General features: G+C 51.6%; 5 protein-coding genes, 1 long non-coding RNA gene and 1 other non-coding gene across 7 annotated transcripts; 4 read left to right on the forward strand and 3 right to left on the reverse strand.

Annotated features, from left to right (window-relative positions):
• Positions 1 to 778: 778 nt before the first annotated feature.
• LOC117839840 (glycerol-3-phosphate acyltransferase RAM2) lies at positions 779 to 3057 on the forward strand. The gene is made up of 2 exons (XM_034720267.2): positions 779 to 2244; positions 2340 to 3057. The coding sequence occupies exons 1-2, from the start codon at positions 1225 to 1227 to the stop codon at positions 2856 to 2858; spliced, it is 1539 nt and encodes a 512-aa protein (XP_034576158.1). The 5' UTR covers positions 779 to 1224; the 3' UTR covers positions 2859 to 3057.
• Positions 3058 to 7200: 4143 nt separating this feature from the next.
• Positions 7201 to 7339, reverse strand: LOC117841137 (small nucleolar RNA Z247). Its single transcript, XR_004637169.1, has one exon. It is a non-coding gene; the product is annotated as a small nucleolar RNA Z247 (small nucleolar RNA).
• Positions 7340 to 7372: 33 nt separating this feature from the next.
• LOC117840467 (uncharacterized) lies at positions 7373 to 7810 on the reverse strand. The gene has a single exon (XM_034720978.1). It carries the CDS (start codon positions 7808 to 7810, stop codon positions 7373 to 7375), a length of 438 nt encoding a protein of 145 aa, XP_034576869.1.
• Positions 7811 to 11506: 3696 nt separating this feature from the next.
• Positions 11507 to 13142, forward strand: LOC117835176 (protein NRT1/ PTR FAMILY 2.13). Its single transcript, XM_034714558.2, has one exon. It carries the CDS (start codon positions 11519 to 11521, stop codon positions 13046 to 13048), a length of 1530 nt encoding a protein of 509 aa, XP_034570449.2. The 5' UTR covers positions 11507 to 11518; the 3' UTR covers positions 13049 to 13142.
• Positions 13143 to 13599: 457 nt separating this feature from the next.
• LOC117840405 (uncharacterized) lies at positions 13600 to 15776 on the forward strand. Its single transcript, XM_034720908.2, has 2 exons — positions 13600 to 14498; positions 14600 to 15776. The coding sequence occupies exons 1-2, from the start codon at positions 13868 to 13870 to the stop codon at positions 15670 to 15672; spliced, it is 1704 nt and encodes a 567-aa protein (XP_034576799.1). The 5' UTR covers positions 13600 to 13867; the 3' UTR covers positions 15673 to 15776.
• Positions 15777 to 17648: 1872 nt separating this feature from the next.
• On the reverse strand, positions 17649 to 19872 carry LOC117839314 (uncharacterized). Its single transcript, XR_011897093.1, has 2 exons — positions 18554 to 19872; positions 17649 to 18380 (listed from the first exon to the last, which is right to left on the reverse strand). It is a non-coding gene; the product is annotated as an uncharacterized lncRNA (long non-coding RNA).
• A 967-nt stretch (positions 19873 to 20839) lies between these two features.
• LOC117839313 (uncharacterized) lies at positions 20840 to 22930 on the forward strand. Its single transcript, XM_034719615.2, has 2 exons — positions 20840 to 21589; positions 21680 to 22930. Exons 1-2 carry the CDS (start codon positions 20995 to 20997, stop codon positions 22765 to 22767), a joined length of 1683 nt encoding a protein of 560 aa, XP_034575506.1. The 5' UTR covers positions 20840 to 20994; the 3' UTR covers positions 22768 to 22930.
• Positions 22931 to 23775: the final 845 nt, after the last annotated feature.

Raw genomic sequence — 23775 nt, forward strand, 5'->3', positions numbered from 1 at the left:
GCAACTATTTAGCATGAAAATACCGACCAGGACTGTGAGTTAGGAGATAGCATTAGTTGCTCGCGGTTGATCCACCAATTTTGCTTTTATTCGGTTTGGGTCATTGGGTGCATCCTAAGCTAGATTACGAGGGCAGAGTGTGGAGGAGCGAAGAACAACGTGGCATGTATGGAACCTGGCGTGCAGTTGATGGGCATGACTCTGCTGCGGAGAAGCATTTTTCAGCTAACTAATGAAGTTTAGTGCCATGCTCGCACGGCGTCTCTCTGACTTAGGAGCTTGAAGAGAAGGTAATGGTGGCGCAGGTCATCTGGACGTCAGAACGTGCGTGGTGATCGAACTGGTGACATGTCCATGGCGCCGAACAAGTGGGCAGTTGTGCAAGATCACTATGGTACATGGGTGTTCTTCTCAGGCTGCCCCTGGAAATTACAATTTTGTACAAGCGGAGACTGAGGCTGCCCCTGGAAATTAGCCAGAAATTGGCTGCCCCGTCTGATATGAACAAGATGCTGATGTTGCAGTCAAATCACCACATCAATGCACACTAGTCATCAGTAAAGATTTGGGCCTAATAATTACTAACCACTTTCGTTATAAGATTCACATCCAATTTTTTGCTAGTTACTATCCTCGTAAACGCCGCGCCGCTTGGCGACTACCACAATTGTACTAGCAGCAGTACAACGAAGAACCCCAAAATGAAACGATCTACTGAGCTATTACCGTTGCTTGTTAATCACAGTACACCGAGACCAAGCTTTCCCCTCCAAACAAACCGCACGTCGCCTTCAACAAAAGAGACCAAAACTTCACTACATCTAATCCCCATAAACCTAAGCTTCTTTTCTCGGGCTTCGCTTTAGTGGCGATCATGCCGATGCTCCGCGCCCATGTGAAACAACGCCGCGCCGGTGCTTCCTAAGAAACCCTCCTTTGGAGCATTGGAAAGCCTTCGCAATTCCCATCGACGTAACATGCTTGTTCGCTCTGTGTGCGTCCCTTTCCTCGGTTTCTTCTATACACGTCACAACCAATTCTTCTTGTCCTTTGCACCCAGCAGCTGCTTCGTCTATATAAAGCCGCCATGGAAAAGCGCAAGGTCCGCATGCAAAATACACACCAGAAGGCGTGTCCATCCAAGGGGAACGAGTGTGGTAGCACACTTGGTGCTTTATTTCTGGTGCGTGTGTGCTAGCTCCGAGGGGTTTGGAGATATCTATCATGGGGGAGACGACGGCGGCGGCGGCGATGGCTGGCTCGCCGTTCCCGACGGTGGAGAAGTGCTCGTCCAACGACCGGGCCGGCGACACGGTCGTGGCAGACCTGGACGGGACGCTGCTGTGCGGGCGGAGCTCGTTCCCATACTTCGCGCACATGGCGTTCGAGATCGGCGGCGTGCTGCGGCTGCTGCTGCTCATCGTGCTGGCGCCGCTCGCCGGGCTGCTCTACTACCTCGTGTCGGAGCCGGCGGGCATCCAGGTGCTCATCTTCGCGTCCATGGCGGGGACCAGGGTCGCCGACATCGAGGCCGTGGCGCGCGCCGTGCTGCCCAAGTTCTACTGCGCCGACCTGCACCCGGAGTCGTGGCGCGTGTTCTCGGCGTGCGGCCGCCGGTGCGTGCTCACCGCGAACCCGCGGGTCATGGTCGAGGCGTTCCTCAAGGAGTACATCGGCGCTGACGTCGTCGTCGGCACGGAGCTCGCCGTCTGGCGCGGCCGCGCCACGGGGCTGGTCCGCGCCCCCGGAGTGCTCGTCGGCGAGCGTAAGGCGGACGCGCTCCGGAACGCGTTCGGCGGCGTCGCGCCGGACGTCGGCCTCGGCGACCGGAGGACGGACTATCCATTCATGCGGCTGTGCAAGGAGGGCTACGTCGTGCCGGCGGCGCCGAGGCTGAAGCCCGTGCCGCGTGAGGACCTGCCGAGGCCGGTGGTGTTCCACGACGGGAGGCTCGTCCAGAAGCCGTCGCCGGCGCTGGCGCTGCTCACCGTGCTCTGGATCCCGATCGGGTTCCTTCTCGCCTGCCTCCGCATCGCGGCCGGCGCGCTCCTGCCGATGCGCGTGGTGTACCACGCGTTCCGCGCCCTCGGCGTCCGCGTCACCATCAAGGGCAACCCTCCCCCGCCGGCCAGCCGGGAGACGGGCCAGACCGGCGTGCTCTTCATCTGCTCCCACCGCACCCTCCTCGACCCCATCTTCCTCTCCACCGCCCTCGGCCGCCCCATCACCGCCGTCACCTACTCCGTACGTTGTCATGCAACTTCAATGCTACCGTCATGCAAATCACATCAAAGAATCCACTGATCAACCAACTAACGCCCGCTGATTTTTTTCAACAGGTGTCTCGGCTGTCGGAGATCCTGTCACCGATCCGGACGGTGCGGCTGACCCGCGACCGCGCGGCCGACGCGGCGATGATCCGGCGGCTGCTGGCGGAGGGCGACCTGGTGATCTGCCCGGAGGGGACGACGTGCCGGGAGCCGTTCCTGCTGCGGTTCTCGGCGCTGTTCGCGGAGCTGACGGACGAGATCGTGCCGGTGGCGATGGAGAACCAGATGAGCATGTTCCACGGGACGACGGCGCGCGGGTGGAAGGGGCTGGACCCCTTCTACTTCTTCATGAACCCGAGCCCCGGGTACGTGGTCACCTTCCTCAACAAGCTCCCCGCCGAGCTCACCTGCAGCGGCGGCAGGAGCAGCCACGAGGTGGCCAACTACATCCAGAGGCTCATCGCGTCCACGCTGTCCTACGAGTGCACCAGCTTCACCCGCAAGGACAAGTACAAAGCGCTCGCCGGCAACGACGGCACCGTCGTCTCCAAGCCCAACATCGACAAGAAGCAGGTCATGGGCTGTTAGCAAAGATTAATCGTACGTCTTGCGGTTGTTTGTACGGCCTGTCTGACAAAATGGCCAATAAGCAGCATCGTACTGTGCAGTATCAGTGTACACATATATGTACGCGCCCTTCCGTGCTTCATTTTCTTGGTTTTGGCACGCACATACGTGCGTATGTAATTGTTCTTTTAACGTACACATACATTGTTTTTTAACAGTATATTACTCTCTTTGTCCTAAATTATAGGTAGTTTTAGTTTTTTTCTTCGTAGCATTTACTATGCGTCTAAACATATTGTATATACTATGCCCCATCAGAGCTCGAAACAACAGAGATTCATGAAAGAATTGGTGGAACTATAGTTGCATATCTCGGCATACTATAGGTTATGTGTTTATATATAGGAGTACTAAAGACTCCAACACAATTACAAATGAGATTATAGGATATCCGGTTTGTTGTGTAGATTTACAATCTTAGAGATAGAGCTAACAAATCTATCCTATCTATAACAAATCGAATTCTCCTTTGAACAAGATTTACATGAGCCGGACTCTAGACTGACTATATTTCTAACACCCTCTCTCAATCTTAACCTCCTAATGCCACGAGGTTTAGATTGCACACAAAACACTGAAGTGACCGAACAGGCAAAGCTTTGGTGAATTCGTCTGCCAACTGATCTCCTGAAGGAACAAATCGAACTTGCAACTATTTCTTCATGACTCGCTCTCGCACGAAGTGGAAATCAATTTCTATGTGCTTTACTCTAGCATGAAACACCGGATTAGCAGACAAGTATGTAGCTCCCAGATTATCACACCATAGAATTGATGTTTGCTCAATTTTAAATCCAAGTTTAGCTAGTAGCGATTCTAACCAGATTATCTCAGCTGTTGCATTGGTCATGGATTTATACTCAGCTTCAGTACTTGATTTCGACACAGTTGCTTATTTTCTATCACTCCAGGATATCAGATTTGCACCAACAAATATTGCAAAACCACCTGTCGATCTTCTATCATCAACACTTCCTGCCCAGTCAGCATAAGAGAATCCACTAATGACAGCAGACACTGGCTTCTGAATTTTGAGACCCAAACTCAAGGTGTACTTAATATACCTCAATATTCACTTGACTTAGTGGGCGCATGTAGAAACTGACAGACTTTGTTTACTGAATATGACAAACCAGGACGTGTCAGCGTCAAGTACTGTAGAGCACCAACAACACTTCTGTATCTAGTGCTATCTTCTGGACTGAGTGCCTCCCCTTCATAGCTAGAAAGCTTCTCAGATGCCGATAGTGGTGTATTACACGGTTTGCACTCGGTCATGCCAACTCGGGCCAATATGTCTTGTGCATATTTACCTTGAGAGAGGATTATACCGTCCTTTTATTTCTTCACTTCAATGCCCAAAAAATAATGCAGCTCACCAAGATCCTTTAATGCAAATTCTTTGTTCAAATCTTCAAGGAGGGCCGACACAGCTTCTGGGGACGAGCTTGTCACAATAATATCATCAACATAGACAAGGATAAAAATTGTTGCATGTCCCTTTCTATAAATAAATAATGAAGTGTCGGATTTTGAGGAAGTGAAACCGAGAGAAAACAACTTGGTACTTAACCTGGAGTACCACGCTCTTGGCGCTTGCTTCAGTCCATAAAGAGCTTTATCCAATTTGCATACAAATGTAGGTTTATTTGGATCTTCAAATCCTGGTGGTTGTCTCATATAAACCTCCTCTTCCAAAACACCATGCAAGAACGCGTTCTGCACATCAAGCTGTCGAAGACACCATCCTTTGGAGACCGCAACCGACAGCACAAGTCTGACAGTAGCTATTTTCACAACTGGACTAAATGTGTCCTCATAATCGATACCGTAGCGCTGCTTAAAACCTTTAGCTACCAACCTTGCCTTGTATCTGTCTATACTGCCATAAGCTCTTTTCTTGATTTTGTACACCCACTTGCAATCAATCAAATTCCTACCTGCTTTATTTGTAACAAGGTGCCAAGTCCCATTACGCATCAATGCAAGGTATTCCTCTTGCATTGCATGTCGCCATTTTGAATCCCCAAGTGCTTCTTGTACCGATTCAGGCTCACCAGTGGAGCTAAACAAACCATACCATATCATCCCATCATACAGTTTTTTGGGCTTGACATTCCCACTTTGTAATCTTGTGTGTCGACTAGAAGAAGCTGGTGCTGTTAGAGTAGCAGGCAACACAGCTGATCCGCCTTCGGACCCAGAAGATCCGCCTAGGGCGTTGAACGGTGCAGTAGCGGCAGACACAGGCGCAAGCACGCTCGGCTCGGCACTTGGCTCATCAGGGAGTGGCGGCTCGCTTGGTGGCTCGCCCATTGCGCCTGGCAACTCGCCCGTTAGCTCGCTCGGAGCTAGCCTGGCGCCCCCACCAGGTGAGCGCGGAACCAGCCTGGCGCCCCCACGCGGCGAGTGCGGAAGCATGGAGTGCGACGCGGGAGCCATCATGCCCCCCCCCCCCCATGCAGCGAGCACGGGACCATCGTCATGGGAGCTGGTACGGCGCGCGCGTCCGCGTGAAAATCAGCGTCTGGTACGTAAGTTGATGTAGAATCCACCGCCGATTTTTCCTATAGATCATCACTAGCACAAGACAGATTAGTAGCATTAGTAATATTGGAAGCAAAACAATTTTCATCCCCGGGATTGCGAAGGAAATCAGGAAGGAGGATAATGTCTTTGCGAAGTTGAGCGCCAGCATTGGGATGAAGCTTAGCAAAGGGAAAGATAGTTTCATCAAAGACGACATCGCGAGAGATGTAGATGCGACTAGTGGAGATATCTAGACATTAAAACCTTTGTGCATGGAACTATAACCGAGAAAAGCACATTGGGTGGAGTGAAACGAGAGCTTGCGAGAATTATATGGTCGCAAATTAGGCCAACATGCGCAGCCAAAAATACGAAGGCTGTTGTAATTAGGAGTTTCATGAGACAATCTTGCAACAGGCGTGTCATAATTGATCACCTTACTCGGCAGAAGATTAATAAGATATGTGGCCGTGAGGAATGCCTGATCCCAAAATTTTAAAGGCATCAATGCATTGGCAAGAAGTGCGAGGCCAACTTCGACGATATGCCTATGTTTTCTCTCAGCCACCCCATTTTGCTGATGAGTATGAGGGCAGGACACGCGATGGGTGATGCCAATCCGTTGAAAGAAGGAGTGCAGCTTTTCATATTCCCCTCCCCAATCAGATTAGATGCAGATAATTTTCTTATTTAAGCTTCCTTTCGACAAGATTCTGAAAGTCATGAAAAACCTAAAAAACATCATATTTGTGGCGCAAGAGATAGATCTAGGTGTATTTGCTATAATCATCGATAAAGCTGACATAGTAAGTGTATCGCCCAATAGAGGTAGGAGCCGGTCCCCACACATCAGAATAGATTAAATCAAGAGGAGCACTAGAAACTTTATTCGAAACTGTATATGGGAGCTGATGGCTTTTAGCCCTTTGGCAAGCATCACAAACAGACTCATGATTATGAGCACTATCATGCGGCAAATTAATAGTACTAAGAATTTTCTCGACAATGGGAATAGCTGGATGACCTAGTCGACTATGCCATCTAGAGATAGATGGCTTATTGACTTCATAAACTTGTTTACTGGAATTTCCTTGGAACGAATGCGACGCTAAAGGATAGAGACCGCCTTTACATCTGCCTTGATGAAGGATTTTCTTCGTGTCCTGATCCTTGATTAGAAAGAAATTCGGATGAAATTCAAGGAAAACATTATTGTCTCGTGTTAATTTGTGAACAGAAATAAGATTCTTGTGGGAGCTAGGAATATGAAGGATGTTTTTGAGATGAAAATCCTTGTTGGGGGTATGAAAAATTGAATGCCCAATATTACTAATTTTCATACCTGAGTCGCTGGTGGTGTGGATTTGATCTCATCCCGTATATTTGTCATGCACAGTGAGCTTCTCCAACTCACTAGTTACATGATCAGTAGCACCACTGTCAGCATACCAGTTGGTGTCATATCCGTAGCTTGCTTCAGCAGAACCTGCTGTCTTGCTTGGCTGTTGCTCGTCGTCGTCGTAGCGGTACCAGCATCTTGAGGCCTCATGTCCCACTTTCTTGCAGATTTGACACTGAAGCTTCTTCTTAAGCGAGGCTGAGGTGTTGTTGGTGCCGCCAATCTGGTTTTGGCTAGGGTGTCTGCGACCACCACGGCCTCCACCATTGCCTCTGCCGCGGTAGCTTCCTCGCGCACGATTAGAGCCGCGCCCGTGAGAAGCAGCATTGGCCGACGATTGATATTGACCGGCCTCTTGAAACATCTCAAGGCGAAGATCGTACTCCATCAACTGTGAGTATAGATCTGAAAGGGAAATAGCATCCCCACGGCCAAGCATAGCAGACACAAAGGGGTGATAATCATAATCAAGACCATTAAGAATATGAGCAACCACCTCTTCGTCGCCAATGGATTTTCCGACGGCGGCGAGTTCATCCTTAATGTTCTACATCTTGTTGAAGTAGGTCGCCGTCGTCAGGCTTCCCTTCTTCAAGGTAGCCAGTTGCATTCGCAGGTTGGTGACCCGTGCTCTAGATTGCGCCGCGAACATAACCTCCAGCGCCTTCCATGCTTCAGCGGAGGTTGTCGTGGTCGCTACTCCTGCCAGCACCTCTCGGGTGATGGAATTCAGCAGATAGCTGAGGATCTGTTGATCTTTGCTCACCCACGAATCGTACTCGAGGTTAGAGACTTCTTTCTTCTTGTCGTCCAGCAGTACCTCCAGGATTGGACTTGGCGCAGGAACCTTCCCCTCGAGGATCCCAAGGAGCTGGGCGCCACGAATAGTAGGGAGGAACTGCGCCTTCCATAGGACGTAATTGTCCCGTGTGAGTTTCTCGAATACTTGTCCGAGTTGCACCGACGTGGAGGAGGAGGATGCCATGGACGGATCTTGCGTGTGCTTTAGGAAGAGGCAGCTCTTGATTACCATGAAATAATTGGTGGAACTGTAGTTGCCTATCTCGGCATACTACAGGTTACGTGTTTATATATGGGAGTACTAAAGACTCAACACAATTACAAATGAGATTGTAGGATATCCGATTTGTTGTGTAGATTTACAATCTTAAAGATAGAGCTAACAAATCTATCCTATCTATAACAAACCGAATTCTCCTTTGAACAAGATACATGAGCCGAACTCTGGACCGACTATATTTCTAACAATTCACCCGAACACTAATGAGATAGGTCATACAGCCTCACCGGTGTGCTTGACATTGTAAAAAGCTTTCGATCACTTTAGGTGACCAGACATGTTGCGGCTACTTATATTCATTCGAGCACCCCCATCGCCATAGTTCCACTCATGTTTTCAGAAAAACAGGAGCCGGACGCTCATTCACGCAGTTTCTGCCACATCGTCATGCGTATATGTTACTAACTGTACTAGCAAATAAATTCATTCAGTTGTTGCCTAGCTTCATATCCAAATTACCAACAATCTCATCTAATAGCTGTTGCCTTTTTGTCATTCACATTTCTAGCACCGGTAAAAGCATCTCCAACAGTTCCCCTTTCCTCCAATCCAACTATGGGAGAGTTGATAATAAAATAGTACTCCAGCGGTTTCCCTTACTTTTTCATTTTCCCAATAATTATTGGGACGACCCAATAATTCACCCTAACTCTCCCTAAATAAAAGAGGAGTTGTGACACTCCCAATGCGGTAGTTGGATTGGAATGAGATTATTGGAAGAATCCAAAAGCAACTCTTCCAATAACAATAAAAGTGATATTGGGATATTTCTATTAACTAGTTATTGAAAAATATTTATTAACTAGTTATTGGGAAATATTTATCGGGAGAATGCTGGAGAAGCTCTACATCTAGTTAGCCTGGTTGCCACGTGGTTATACCGTTCTAGACACGTTCTTCGTGGCTGCTAACGTTTGACGTTTAAACATATAGCGCGCTCGTTAAGGTCAAACTACAGATTATGGTCTCAATTCAGAGTAGATGTAGAAATGTGCACGAGTGAACGACTCTGCTTCCTGCATGCTGCTGTCTAGAAGCAGAATCTGATGGGTTCTTATTACCGTGGCTCGTTCTAGGAAAGTAGGAAGCACTGCATGATCTTTGCTCCAAAGGAAAATGTTCACACTGGTGGAAAATCCACCTTTAGTCCCGGTTGGTAAGGAGCAAATCTTCTAAAAATCCATCCAGGATAAATCAATCGAGACAAAAGGGGATCTCTAGTCCCAAGTCGCTCACCCGGGACTACCTCTTTTATTCCTGTTGGTATTCCCAACCGGGATAAAAGAGTTTTCCAAAAAAAAATAAAAAAAGCATCGGCCGGTGCCCGCCCGCCTCGGCTCCCGCTCCGCCGCTCGTGCGCTGTGCTCTCGTTCGCCCGTGCGGCCTCCGCCTCCACCTCCCGTGCGCCGTCGGCCAGCCGCCGAGCGGCCGCCCTCTGCTTGAACTGCTCCATTGCGCCCCTCCAGCACGAAGCACACAGGCAGCGCCTCGGCTCAATCCACGTCAGCCTCCGCCGCCGCCTCCCCCGCTCGCACCTCGGTTCCGCGCGCCTGCTGCCCGCCTGCATGGGAAAAGAAGAAAGGATAAGGAAGAAAAATGAGGGAGGAGAGGATAAGGAAGAAGGAGGGAGGAAGGAGAGTGCGTGTGCATGCTGTGCGGAGGACAAGGCTGTACTGCTGATTTATTTTGAGACAGAGATCGAGGAGGTGGAGGGGTGGGGGCGCGAAACGAGGTGACAGAGTCCCGGTTGGTGCTTCTAACCGGGAGAAAAGGCTCGTCAAGGCCACTTGCCTTTATAGCCAGGATTAAAAGGGCTCTTTAGTCCCAGTTGGTGAGCCCCCCGCCAGTGGGTGAGTTTTAATTTCGGTTGGTGAACCTTTTATTCCGGACTAACTTTAAACCGGGATAAAATAGGACGCGTGGAAGGTGAGTTCTCTACTAGTGTCAGCTAGGAAAGAAATGCACCATCCGCATACTCGTTCTACTTTTATTCTAAGCAACAAACATTTCCAGGTTGATGACAGCACTCGGTTGAACCTGCAGCTGCAGAGACGACATTGCAATGGGTCGAATATAATTGCAAGAGAGCGAGAGGAACATTGCCTTTGACATTATCTTGACTAGGGTGCTCAGGTCAGCTTGCAGACGAGTTCAACCCATGTTCACCCATCCCGTCCGCAAGAGGAAACGTGAAACGGTGGCCAGGTTCGCGAGACGAACGTCCCGTTGCCTGCTTTCCTGTCATTTCCTTCGACAACCCAAGACCCAGTGCTACCGTTACAACACCCAAGACCAAGAGACAAGTCAGTGCTGAATTTTCTCTGGGCTGGCCAGTACAAATACCGGTGTGCAACGGCAAACACCCATTCGCCCATCCCTTCCACCCATCGCTGCACAGTTTCGGATACCAAACACTGCGGCTATACCTCGATCGATCAAAGACGAGCAGTGACGGAATACAAAATGTGCGAGGGCGGACGGCCGGAGGCATCCATGGCCTCGTGCCGGCGCGCGGCGGGGCAGAGCCTCGCGGAAGAAGAAGAGGCCGCGGGGGGAGGAGGAGGAGCGGAGGGGATGCGGATCCGGAGGCCGAGGGGATGGACGGCCGTCGCCTTCATCATCGGTTTGTCACGGCCTTTTCAGCTAATTCATGCATATGCTGATATATATGCATATTTTTGGAGAACAGTTTTTGTATTTTTTTTCCAAGGGTTTGAAACCATTTTTTCGAAAGGGAGGGTTTGAAACCAATTCGTTTTTCCAATTAGTCATATTCAGGTTCTGTTGCATCGAATTCCTGCTGCTAAAGGGCTAGGATGGTGTTTGAAGAATAATTTGTGTTTTCAAGCACTCATCCTTCATTCCTTCGCTACAGGAAATGTTTCAAAACTCTTCTCACATCTCATGTCATGCAATAAAGTGCGGGTCTTATCATGATAGATACATGGATTTTCTAGGAAAAAGAAAAGTAGACAAAATCTCACCCGTTACTTCAGTCTTGTGATGCTCGTTCGTGCACGGATGCAGTGCAGGTTTCTTCGCGGCAGCTTCTATGGCGACCAACTCGTTCGTCACGCCCCTCACGAATTACCTGATCAACCGCTACAACATGAAGGAGAATGCCGCAACAAACGTGAACAACGTCTTCAGTGGCATGTTCAGTTTCGCGCCCGTGGTCGGAGCCTTCGTCGCTGATGCATTCTGGGGCAGATTCAGAACCATGCTGCTCGGATCTGTAGTCGGGGTTATCGTGAGTTATTCTAAGTCCCACCCATGCCATTGACTATCAGTAGCGATGCAAGGAAGTTTCGCTTATCGGTAATGCTACATAATAGACGTCCGGAATCTTTTAAAAAAAATCGGACGCTCCAACATATATTGCAATAGTTAAGCATCAATGTTGCAACTATTATTTATGCATGTTTCATAATAAATGTTGTATGAAACATAGTGTTCATGTTGCGGCGGAAATTTTCAATTCCAGAGTCCAACGATATAGTTATTTTTACACATTATTTTTCATATTGCAAATGGTAACCCCCGTTCACTTATTTTGAGTCGTTAGGTCAACCTGACGTGACCCTATCTGACCGTTGGCTTGCCATACAGGGAATGGTTATCATCACCCTCTCGGCGACAATCCGTCAGCTCACACCGCCGTCGTGCAGCGCCGCCGCCCGGCAAGCCGGCACGTGCGCCGGCCCGTCGGCCCTCCACCGCGCCGTGCTCTACGTTGAAATGGGCCTGCTCGTGGTATCCGCCGCCGGCCTGAACCCGACCGCCCTGCCATTCGGCGCGGACCAGTTCGACGAGACCAACGAGCGCCACAAGGCCGGGGTCACGCGCTACTTCAACTGGTACTACGCCAGCTCGATGATGGCCACGTTCCTGGCGCTCACGGTCATCGTCTACGTCCAGGACAAGGTGAGCTGGGGCCTCAGCTTCGCCATCCCCACGGCGCTCACGGTCGTCGCCTTCGCCATCTTCCTCCTCGGCACCACGGTCTACGTCTACGTGCCGCCGGAAGGCAGCATCTTCTCGAGCGTCGCGCGGGTGGCCGTCGCGTCGTGCCGCAAGTGGAGGCTCCTGCTGCCGCACCCCGACGACGCTCGGCGGCAGGAGGAGGTCCTGTACAACCCTGATCCCGCGGCGGCCGCCAACGGGCGCCGCCGCGTGTTCAGGCTCCCCCTCACGTTGCAGCTCAGCTTCCTGAACAAGGCGGCCATCGTGACCGACGCCGCCGGCGAGGTGCGACCCGACGGCTCCCCGGCGAGGCCGTGGAACCTGTGCAGCGTGCAGCAGGTGGAGGAGGTGAAGTTCCTCGTCAAGATCATCCCACTGTGGGTCTCCGGCGTGGTGTGGTTCATCGTCCTGACGGAGATGATCAACTACACGTTGATCCAGGCTATGACCATGGACCTCCGCATGGGCAGCCGCTTCACCATCCCGGTAGTGTCGATCCTCGCCGTGTTCTACCTCTCCGTGGCGCTCTTCGCGCCCGTCTTCGACCTGCTCGCCTCCATCGCCGCGCGGTACCGCACCAAGGCGCCCCCCGGCGGTGGCGTCGGCGGGGGCATCACTTTGCTCCAGAGGCAGGGAGCCGGCCTGGTGATCGGCGCGCTGGCGTTCGTGGTCGCCGCCTCCGTGGAGGTGGAGCGCAGGCGGAGGGGCTCCGCGCTGGGCCACGGCGGCGGCAGGTCCCCGCTGTCTGTGTTCCTCCTGGCGCCGCAGCTCGCCATGATGGGCGCGTCGGGCGCGCTCAGCATGGTGGGGCAGATGGAGTTCTACAACACCGAGTTCCCGGACCAGATGCGCACGCTGGCAAACGCGGCGTTCTACTGCGCGCAGGGCGCCGCCAGCTACCTGGCCACCCTCGTGGTCAGCATCGTGAACGCGAGGACGCGGCGGCGCGGCGCGTCCGCCGCGGGCTGGGTCAGCGACGACATCAACGCCGGGAGGCTCGACTACTTCTACTACACCATGGCCGTGCTCGGCGCGGCCAACTTCGCCTACTTCCTCGTGTGCTCGCACTTCTACCGGTACAAGGGCGAGCAGGCTGCTGACTCTGCTGGACCTGAACTTCCATCTGACAGTGACAGTGCTTGCACAATCGGCACCGAGGCCGTGCTCCTAAAGACGTAGCTACTAGATGGCCGCTGTATGTAACAATAGTTCAGTATTTGAATGTTGAATCATTCCTGATGCTCTAGTAAGATTTTTGCCCCAGAACTACTGAATTGGTGTATTATGATATGAAAAAAAATTCGAAATACTAAAATCTTGTGTTTTCAAGAGGCAAATAGTGACTGAACTATTAGGTGTTTTCCTACTTTAATCAGTGAATGCCACTGCCACAAAAACACTTGCCTTCACACATATTCCCTCCGTTCGAAATTACTATTCGTTTTGGCTTTTTTAGTGCATAGCTTTTGCTACGTATCTAGATATAACATATATCCAGATGCATAGTAAAAGTTATAAATCTAGAAAAGCAAAAACGAGTAGTAATTTGGGATGAAGGGAGTAGGTCACAAAAATGTGGCACGTGATGTTACTTTTGGCTTTTGGGGGAAAACTGACAATGCCAATCTTGGTCGATTTGTGTTGAGCTTGGATCATCCACCTGCAGCAGCATGGGGGAAGAGAACTGGAATATATGCGAAGGATGATTAGCCCAGTAAAGGGTACTTGTATATGTCACAAAAGCAGTGTCATGCTTGGTTGAAGTCCAAAAGTGCAAGCGACGCATCAAATTAGAGCTCCAACCATCGCAATCAGCTCTTTTGATACGTTATCAGTCACGATATATGCGTAGCGTACATAGATACGGTTCCTTGCCACCACACCTGCAGTTACCATGTCCATGCCAACTCAAGAACAGAGCTGAGCCTCGATCTGTATTTGTGTGTCGTAGCAGAAGTACCGTAGGTGGAAGAAACTACCTCTAGCTACACAGCATCCATGGCAGCAGTGGGGACTGCAGAGGGAGGCATGGACCCCGCCTTGTACAAGGCCGCGACGCAGGGGTGCGTGGGGAGCCTGAGGAAGCTGGTGGTGAAGGACGTCGAGATCCTCAACTCCAAGACGCCGCAGCGCAACACGGCGCTCCACCTGGCCGCCCTGCACGGCCACCCCAAGTTCGCCCGCGAGGTCCTGGCCGTGAGCAAGGAGCTCATCGTCGCCAAGAACGCCGACGGCGACACCGCGCTGCACCTGGCCGCCAAGACGGGCAGGCTCAAGGTGGCGGAGCTTCTCGTCGCCCTCGCGCGGGGCTGGCCGGAGGACCCGAACTCAGAGGACGCGCTCCTCAAGAGCCCCCTGATCGCGACCAACAAGGAGGGCAACAACCCGCTGCACGAGGCGGTGCGGTGCCGCAGGACGGCCGTGGCGCTGGCGCTGCTGGACGCCGACCCCAGCCGCGCCTACGACCTCAACGAGAAGATGGAGTCGCCGCTGCACATGGCCGCCCGCGAGGGCCTCGTCCATGTGGTCCGCAAGATGTTCGAGTTCACCTGGTTCGACACGGAGTACGTGCCATCTGCCTCCGTCAGCGGCACGGCCCTGCACCAGGCAGTGCTCGGTGGACACATCAGTATGCGAGCTGAAAAAACACCTATTTTCAATCACATGAAATTACTCCGTAGCAGCTATTTTCTTCTTCTCTTTGTTAATTCCATGGGATGCGTTTTGCAGAGGTCGTGGAGATCATGCTGGAGAAGCACATATGGCTGCTGGACATGACCGACTCCAACGGCAACAACGCGCTGCACTACGCGGCGCAGAAGAACAACTCGCACGTGGTGGAGTTGCTGCTCAACATGAAGACGCAGCTGGCCTACACGCGCAACAGAGAGCAGCAATCCCCGCTGCACGTCGCCGCGCAGTACGGCTCGACGGCGGCCATCAAGGCGCTGCTCCGGTACTGCTCCGACGCGGCCGAGATGGTGGACGGCAACGGCCGGAACGCCTTCCACGCCTCCGTGGACAGCGGCAAGGCGAACGCGCTCAGGTGCCTGCTCTGCCGTGTCCGCCCCGAGCAGCTGCTCAACCGCGCCGACAAAAACGGCGACACGCCGCTGCACCTCGCCGCCAGGATGAACCGCGTCCACTGCGCGCTGGTGCTGCTCAAGGATCGCCGCGTCGACCCCTGCATCCGCAACGAGGAAAACCAGACGGCGCGCAGCCTCGTCGAGGTGAGGTTGAACACCGGCGAGATGGATGCCCACGAGATGTATCTCTGGAAGCAGCTCAAGCGTCAGGAGTCCACCCGGTGCCTCAAGCAGCAGCTGCCGCCCGTCACCTTCACCGGCGGCAGCAGGAGCTCCAGCCACAAGTACTTCGAGCGCAGCGTCGAGACCTACATCCTCGTGGCCACCCTCATCGCCACCGTCACCTTCGCCGCCACCTTCACCATGCCCGGCGGCTACGACCAGAACAGTGGCATCGCCCTCCACGGCCACGACACTGCCTTCAAGATCTTCGTCATCTCCAACACCGTCGCCATGTGCAGCTCCATCGTCGTCGTCTACTGCTTCATCTGGGCATGGAAAAACCCACTCAAGTTCAAGGTCGACAAGCTCTTGTGGGGCCACAGACTCACTATGATCGCCGGTCTCGGCATGCTCGTCTCGCTCATGGCTGCTGTGTACATCACCGTAGCACCCACATCAAGATGGCCAGCTTATGTTGTCATCGCCATCGGCATGAGCACTCCGGTTGTCGTCGTCCTCATGCTGGGCAAGGAGGTGGTGTTCGTGCCGCTTTAACTGCTAGTGCTGGTCATCAAGACGCGTGCTTCGTTTTGTATTGTTGTGTAAACCTTCTTGACCTCCATCAGACCATGTCAAAAATGAGAATCACCTATAGCTTTGTTCTTGTTTCAAGCTTCAGATAAGCTTTCTTCTGGATATCTCCCGCCAAACATCTTCAATGATCTTCAGTTTCAGGTGGGAGTACGTTTTTTTTAATGTAAAAGAAATCTTTGAGGCTTTCTACATCATCCAACATACAAACTTGTTATTCGAATCAATTCCTTCTAGACACTAAAAAACTAGCTATTACTTATTTACCATTGAAATCGTTGAACTTTCTTTATGGTTATCAATCTAAAATTTCATGCTTTCCATACCATTCCGCTATCATTACCACCATTTCCATCACTGTAACTGTTAGACTGATATTAAATATCATTGAAAAAAATAGTCTTGCCCCTCACCTCGACTCAACGGCGATTAAAAAAAGACCTAGCCCGACCCGACATGGAGCCGGAGCAAGACTACGGGAGCATAAGGTATGCGTTGATAGCCATGCTGAGAAAGCCGGTGCCATCCGTGGAGGAAGCTAGGATAAGGGTAAGGATGCATGTGGATATGCGAAGGTTGTTGTGGAGCGGGAGGAAGCTCATGCTGCTCCGCATCACTGCAGCCATGAGCCTGTTGTCGGAGGAACCTAAGGGAGCATTTGGATCCTACCCATGTGTTGGCGTTTAGATATGGCAACCTATCGAGGGGTGCTCAAGGTAGTGTTTTAGTTGGTGGGATTCGTCGAGATAAGGAACTCAAAGGTAAACACAGATAAACGATTTAAACATGTTCGGGTCGCTAGATTGTGTAATACCCTACGTTCTGTGTGTTGGTTGAATTGAATTGCTTCGGAGGGGGTCCCTGCCTCGCCTTCTATAGTTGGAGGCAGGGTTACAGGTCAATTGATTACAAGAGTACTGGTCGGATATGACTAGAAGAAGCCTACCCTATTACAACGAGTACTTTTCTAATCCTCGACTGATTCCTGTCTTTCCATGTAGACTACGCCGTCCTGCACCATGGTCTTCATGTTAGATGCTCTCGGTGTCCAATCTCATATTTGGGTCTCCTGATGTGCCCATGAATGTACCTACGACACCATGCGTGCCAAGCCTGTTTGAACTATTAATTTATGACCATCAGACCACGTTAGAGGGATTATTGCTTATAATTTTGAAAGTCGTCCAGGGGACAGCACTCTCGGTACAGTTGCTCATGATTTCAGCTGACAGAAGTTAAGAGTTAATATGTAGAACATTATATAGTCCGGTAGGTTATTGATGGTTGAACCGCACCTCCGACACCGATAAGAAATGCTGATGAAGCCGGATGCCATTGACCTACAATGCAAGACATGTGAATGAAACAATGGCACGGCTTGAAACGTGTAGTTCAAGTCGTGATGCTGGAAGGCAATAGTGAAAGATGCCGTTCCTAGACGGTGCGGTTGAGGGAGCATGACCTCCCAAGCTGACAAAAGCCGTTATTGGAGTTGTATATAGCAAAGACAAATGAGAATAAGTACACGCAGAGCATAATTTATTTGAAATAGAGAGTATGTGCAAACCATGCTACGATAAACATTTACTAAGATAACAACTACTCCTCCGTTCTAAACTGTAAGTATACCTTTTACAGATTTTATTATACATATAAATTATATCTAGATGCTTAGTAAAAATTTATAAATCTAAAAAGATAAAATGACTATAATCCAGGATGGAGGGAATACAAAATTAATATTGTTATATTCATGCTTTTAAAAAAATATTTTTATAGTTATAATTTTATATGGAACAAATAAAATATTAATATAGCAATTATTGGTCTAGGCTTTGTCCCAAGGAAATGGAATGCGCCTTAGAAGAAAAAATAGAGGGGATAAAGCCATTCATTCATTAACTAGCAAACATGCCCGTGCGTTGCTACGGGTCTACAGGTGAAGATCTTAAATATTACATGTATTATCTATAAATAATATCCAAATCCAAGATCTTAAATATTACATGTATTATCTATAAATAATATCCAGACCCTGTCTCAACGCATGAACTTTTTACATGCATTGATTCATGGCCTACTATGTCTGTATGGCAATTTTAGAAGCACCTGCTGTGCGATGCAACCAAGGTAGCCATGCTTGGTATTTTCACGAACATCTCATGCGCACGCAACGTACGGTCTCGTGAATCAAGCTCAAAATTTGCCAAATGCCAAGCCCAGCAGAGTAACGCGCGAACTTATCCGTAGCAATAGCAAGCAGGGCAAGGAGCACAATCCCAGGCCTCCAGTGATCCAGTCAACCGGATTGCTCCACGCTGCCACTGAAGGTGACGGCAGTGAAGTAGAAGGCCGCCGGCCATAAAGGAGTGCATGAACGGGGAAGACATCTGGCAGCACACACGACGACGACCGCCAGCTGGAAAGTCTGATGAGTGCAGGAGCACCCACGAACACAACCCTGCATAATTTAGTATTTTCTATACCAGTGGACTCTTTATAAGTGGATAATTTTCCTTTCGACAGGAGGAACAAGTTTCTTTTAGGGTGGTTCAATGGGAAGCGGATAAAACTCATTCACTGGATGAGCTGGAAGCTCAACATCAGTGTGCCAACGACTTGGAGAAACAAATCGAAGCTCTTGCACAGAAGTTACAATCAGCCAACGCGCGCTACAAGCAGAAGGTAAACATTATCCTTGCATCATTATCCCATTGTAAAGAGACCATCATCTTACATGAGGTCAGCAAATATTATAATACCATGATGAAGCTTTGCAATTTTGCAGTACCCATACTTATAGGTTTTGGCTAATACAGGACATCCTTTTACTATTGAAACTTACCGACTTGCTGAAATAGCATGGTGCATTTGCTAGCTTGCAACATTTTTCTCTTGCTCTGAATCGTCTGAGCTTTCCAGGTCACAGAAGAGAGGGATAAAGTTGCTGAGATTACCACAGAGTTCAATAAGTTGACACAAAAAGTAAGCAAGAGCGTTGAACTTGAGAAGAAGGTGCATGACCTTGAGCAGAAGCTGCAGGTAGCTTACTCTAAATCTGAGGAACAGGTAAGTGGAGACGCGTCGATGAAATCTCTTGGTTACCTTATATCTGATCATTTGTTATTGGCAACTAATCCCGAGAGTTCACCTTGGATTCATCAACAATTTTAAGCAAACAAAATGACAAATCTCTGGGTGCTGACGCGGCCTCACCAAACCCAATCCAGCAAGAAGTGCTCCCCTGTTCAACCATCATTCCTGTCTTCTTTTCTCCACCGAGCCAGCAATCCACAATAGCTAGCTTCTTTATTTTTCTTCCTCCATAAATGGGCAAGCAACCGCTCGAATCACCAGCACACCTTCTGCTCTGTTCTTCTGTCCACCAAAACAGCAGCAGCAACCACCTACCAGTAGCTCTTCCTTCTTCCTGCCGGCAAGCACGAGGAGCAGATCAGGCACCCAGCTAGCTTTCTTCCCTGCAAGTGCAGCAGGAGGAGGAGAACGCTAAATCTGTCTCAAAAAACCCCAAGATCCATTTGTTATAAAGATGTCTGCATGCTTCAGCTTATCGGGGCTCCTCACTCATGAACATGGTGAGCATCTCGCACCTCGGCCAAGACCATGCACCCGCCTGGTCACCTTGCTGCACCTGTGGGATGTCCAACACCATCTCGCACCTCTCGATTGATGCAGCATGGCGTTCCACACGAGGCCACCGTTGAGGTCCTCCAACTCACTGCTGCAGGATCTGCACCACAAGGACGCTGGGCTGATGGAGATTGGGTTGTGGGCGGGCGGGCACGACGCAGAGGAGGATGCTGGGGATGACGCCACGAGAGGTGTGGCGGGCACTGCGCTGCCACCGCAGCTGATGCCGAGGCCGGCGGCGTGGATACATGCAGGCGTGCGGTGGCCTTCGCCGTCGGCGGCGGCGGACGACGAGTGGTGGTGCGACACCGCGTGCGCCGGCGTGAAGTGCGTCGCCATCCCGGTGGCAGCGACAGCAGCCTCCAGCAAACCACGCAAGCAGAGCGAGCGAGGAGAGAAGGAGTTCGGAGCGGGGCGCGGCTCGGAGGGAGGGGGCCGCCGGTCGCCCGCTCCGCCGGCCACCGTGAGGCCGCTCCGCCGCCCGGCTCCCCTGCTCCACCACCACCTCGGAGCACCTCCCCGCCGCCCGGCTCCCCCGCTCCGCCCCTCCCTGCTTTCTGCTGCCCCTCCCTGCTCTCCACCGTCATCGCCCCTCCCTGCTCTCCACCGTCGCCGCCCGCTCCTGCCGGATCCAGATCCGGCACCCCGACGGCGCCTTCTCAGAAGCCGATGAGCTCCGGCTGAGGCCGCGCGCAGGGGCAGCGTGGGGGAGCGTCGGGGCGCCCCACTCCAGCCGCCGCCCGCCAGTCCACTGCCGGGCGGCGCCGGGTCCGGAGCCGGACGGCCGGACGGAGTGCGCCCAATCCCCCTCCCCTCTCTGTTTTATAAGCTTTTTCCCGTTTAACCCCCTCCCTTCCCTTCTTTTTCCACCCGAGCCATTCCCCTCTTTACAATATGGACTGCGGGTTGATTCCTTGAAAGTTGAGGGATTTTTTTGCAAAATGACCACGACGTACGAAAACCAAGGCAGAGGCGTTACTTGCTTTAATAATAGGTAAAGATCGGGGGAAAAGTAAAATAGAATAGCACAGCCGTGCGCACGGCAAATGCATGGTGCGGGTGGGCTGGGCCGAGAAAAGGTGGAACGGGCACCAAGTAACAATGGGCCAATACAATCCATCCTGTCCGCGCGCACTCGTTGGTCGCCAACCAAACAGTATGCGGTACCCTCTCAAAGAAAAAAACAGTATGCGGAAGTAGCTGAAGCAGAGTACAGATACCGAGCTTGATCGGTTTGCGTTGATTTGATCGTATCCACCTGCCGCAGCACGAGAAAGAACACTGCAGGAATATGTGCCAAGGCTGATTCGCCAAGTAACCGGAGCTCGTATGTGTCACAAAAGCGTTGTCCTGCTGGCCGAAGTCCAAACTCCAAAGTGCAAGCTACGCATCGAATCGTAACTCCAACCATCACTCTCAGCATTTTCAATTGTTATGAACAATAAATGATAGCAGATATATACACACGCGTGACAGTTCTTTTGCTAATCGTCTCGGTACCTCGCCATCATTCCTGCAACTTCTCATGTCCATGTCAACTCAAGAGCAGAGCAGAGCCTGTAGCTAGGAACGTACCCTGTTCGACCTGTACTTTCAACGACGACGACGACGACGACTGAAGAAGGGAGAGGTGGCATGCTTCCCGCCTTGTACAAGGCGGCGACGCACGGCGACGTGCGGAGCCTGAGGCAGCTGGTGGTGGGCGACGTGAAGATCCTCAACTCCACGACGCCCCAGGGCAACACGGCGCTCCACGTCGCCGCCCTGTACGGCCACGCCAGCTTCGCCCGCGAGGTGCTCAAGGTCAGCGAGGAGCTCCTCATCGCCCGGAACGCCGACCACGACACCCCGCTGCACCTGGCGGCCAAGAACGGCAAACTCAAGGTCGCCGAGCTCATCATAGTCCTCGCCCAGGCGTGGCCGGAGGACCCCAACACCGACGACACGCTGCTCAAGAGCCCCCTCATCATGACCAACCGCGAGGGCAACAACCCGCTGCACGAGGCCGTGCTCCACCGGAACACCGCCGTGGCGCTCAAGCTCCTGGACGCCGACCCCAAGCGCGCCCACGACCTCAACGAGCAGAGGGAGTCGCCGCTGGGCATGGCCGCCCGCCAGGGACTCTTCCAGGTGGTCTGCAAGATCGTCGAGGTCCCCTGGGTGCCCACCGACTTCATCCAGTCCGTCGGCGGCACGATTCTGCACCAGGCCGTGCTCGGCGGCCACAACCGTAAGCTTGCTAGCACTAGCACCCATACATCTTTCTTGCTTCGTCTCGTGCCAGCCATCGGCGTGCAATCCATCATGTGCTGCGCTGCAGGAACCGTGGAGATCCTGGTGGAGACGTACCCGAGCCTGCTGAACCAGACGGACTCCAACGGCAACAACGCGCTGCACTACGCGGCGCAGAAGAACAAGTCGCACTCGGTGGAGGTGTTGCTCGGCAAGCAGGATGATCTGGCTTACAAGCCCAACAGCGAGCGGCAGTCACCGCTGCACGTCGCGGCGCGCTACGGCTCGACGGAGGTCATCAAGGCACTGCTCCGGCACTGCCCCGACGCGGCGGAGATGGTGGACAGCTGCGGCCGCAACGCCCTGCACGTCGCCGCCGCCGGCGGCAGGACGAGCGCGCTCCGGTCCCTGCTCCGCCGCGTCCGCCCCGTGGAGCTCAACCGCGTCGACGTAAACGGCAACACGCCGCTCCACCTCGCCGCGGAGATGAGCCACGTCCAGTCCGCGCTGCTGCTTCTCAAAAACCGCCAAGTCGACCCCTGCGTCCTCAACCGCGATGGCCACACGGCCCGCAGCCTCCTCGAGGTCAGGAAGACCCTCGGCCGTACGGCACGCCTCGACGACATGGACGCCCACGAGATGTACCTGTGGAAGAAGCTCAAGCACCAGGAATCCGTCAGGTGCCACAAGCAGCAGATGCCGGCGTTCGCCTTCAACCGCGACAGCAGGACCTCCAGCCACAAGTACTTCGACCGCAGTGTCGAGACCTACATCCTCGTCGCCACGCTCATCGCCACCGTCACCTTCGCCGCCACCTTCACCATGCCCGGCGGATACGACCAAACGACGGGCATCGCCCTCCACGGCCACAACACCGCCTTCAAGATATTCGTCATCTCCAACACCGTCGCCATGTGCAGCGCCATCGTCGTCGTCTACTGCTTCATCTGGGCATGGAAAGACCCCATCAAGTTCAAGATCGATCAGCTCGTGTGGGGCCACAGGCTCACCATGATTGCCGGTCTCGGCATGCTCGTCTCGCTCATGACTGCAGTCTACATCACCGTCCACCCCAAATCACGGTGGCCCGCCTACGTCGTCATCGCCATCGGCGCTAGCACTCCGGCCGTCGTCGTCTTCATGCTTGGTAGGGATGTGATCTTCGTGCCTCTGTAACACTACAAGTCAACAAAAGTGTGCCAGCTGCATGTACTAATTTGTAGATTAAATTTTATTGACCTCCATCAGACCATGTCAAAGTGAGAAGCCTTCTGAAGCTTGAGACCATGTAATTTTATTTTGAACATCTCATAATATCTTCAGTTTCCACTGCTACTTACACGACAAAACTACTAGTGTCCATTCAAAAGATCAAAACCCCAAATGAACCACTCCTTAATCTTTAGGCAAGCATACTGTTGGTTTACATTGCATAAAACAATATATAAATGCTACTTAAATCATATATATGAATTAAACATGGCGCTGATAAGCTAGCCTCGAAAAGGCTAGTGTTCCTAAAATAACCTCATTAGGTCATTATTTATGATTTCATGATTGAGTGACAACTTACGATATAGTCATTTGGATCGCTCCTCACGTTGCCCGGGGAGATGAAGTCCTGGAAGGAAAAATTCAAAATAGTGCAAGTCATAGGTTACATATGCGCGGGAGATGAAGTTTGCCTAATTCACCCATTCTCCATTTTAGATTATACTTTCTTTCGACTAGCAACACGTAGCTCAAGCCATAGATTGTTTCTTAGAGCTCTCAGATGGCCAGTGTGGAATTGATGGACAGCTTTGCCTTCTTTTCCACTAATTGACCGTAAGATTGTTGATCAGATGCGGTAATCTTTATGGTGTATCTTAGGTTGCTAGTTCTCCAATCTCACCTACATATTATCAAGTTAAATTATCAAAGCATGCTAGTTCTATAGTATCTCACCTAGTTGACCTCAAGGTTTTGATAACTAGCTAGTTAACTTTTTTCCGAGCTATTTTGCAATTAAATTATTCTTATTTATTATAATCCCCTACCGTTTGAGACCGAACTTCAAACAAGCTAAATGAGCTTAAGCCTAGTGAGCCGAAGTGAAGTTGACTTTCATTGAAAATAACCTAAATTTGATTTTAAAATAAAATGAGCTCAATCAGAGTATATTTATAACGAGCCACCGAGCAA

The sequence above is a fragment of the Setaria viridis genome, chromosome 9 (genome assembly GCF_005286985.2).
Source record: "Setaria viridis chromosome 9, Setaria_viridis_v4.0, whole genome shotgun sequence".
NCBI classification, from domain to species: Eukaryota; Viridiplantae; Streptophyta; class Magnoliopsida; order Poales; family Poaceae; genus Setaria; species Setaria viridis.

What these genes read in the sequence shown, in the direction of transcription:
- LOC117840405 (XM_034720908.2), top strand. Translation starts at nt 13,868, where the DNA reads ATGGCAGCAGTGGGGACTGCAGAGGGAGGCATGGACCCCGCCTTGTAC. An exon ending in AGTGCTCGGTGGACACATCA is followed by an intron (nt 14,499 to 14,599) that starts GTATGCGAGCTG and finishes TGCGTTTTGCAG; the next exon opens with AGGTCGTGGAGATCATGCTG.
- LOC117840467 (XM_034720978.1), bottom strand. Translation starts at nt 7,810, where the DNA reads ATGGCATCCTCCTCCTCCACGTCGGTGCAACTCGGACAAGTATTCGAG.
- LOC117835176 (XM_034714558.2), top strand. Translation starts at nt 11,519, where the DNA reads ATGGTTATCATCACCCTCTCGGCGACAATCCGTCAGCTCACACCGCCG.
- LOC117839840 (XM_034720267.2), top strand. Translation starts at nt 1,225, where the DNA reads ATGGGGGAGACGACGGCGGCGGCGGCGATGGCTGGCTCGCCGTTCCCG. An exon ending in TCACCGCCGTCACCTACTCC is followed by an intron (nt 2,245 to 2,339) that starts GTACGTTGTCAT and finishes TTTTTTCAACAG; the next exon opens with GTGTCTCGGCTGTCGGAGAT.
- LOC117839313 (XM_034719615.2), top strand. Translation starts at nt 20,995, where the DNA reads ATGCTTCCCGCCTTGTACAAGGCGGCGACGCACGGCGACGTGCGGAGC. An exon ending in CGTGCTCGGCGGCCACAACC is followed by an intron (nt 21,590 to 21,679) that starts GTAAGCTTGCTA and finishes GCTGCGCTGCAG; the next exon opens with GAACCGTGGAGATCCTGGTG.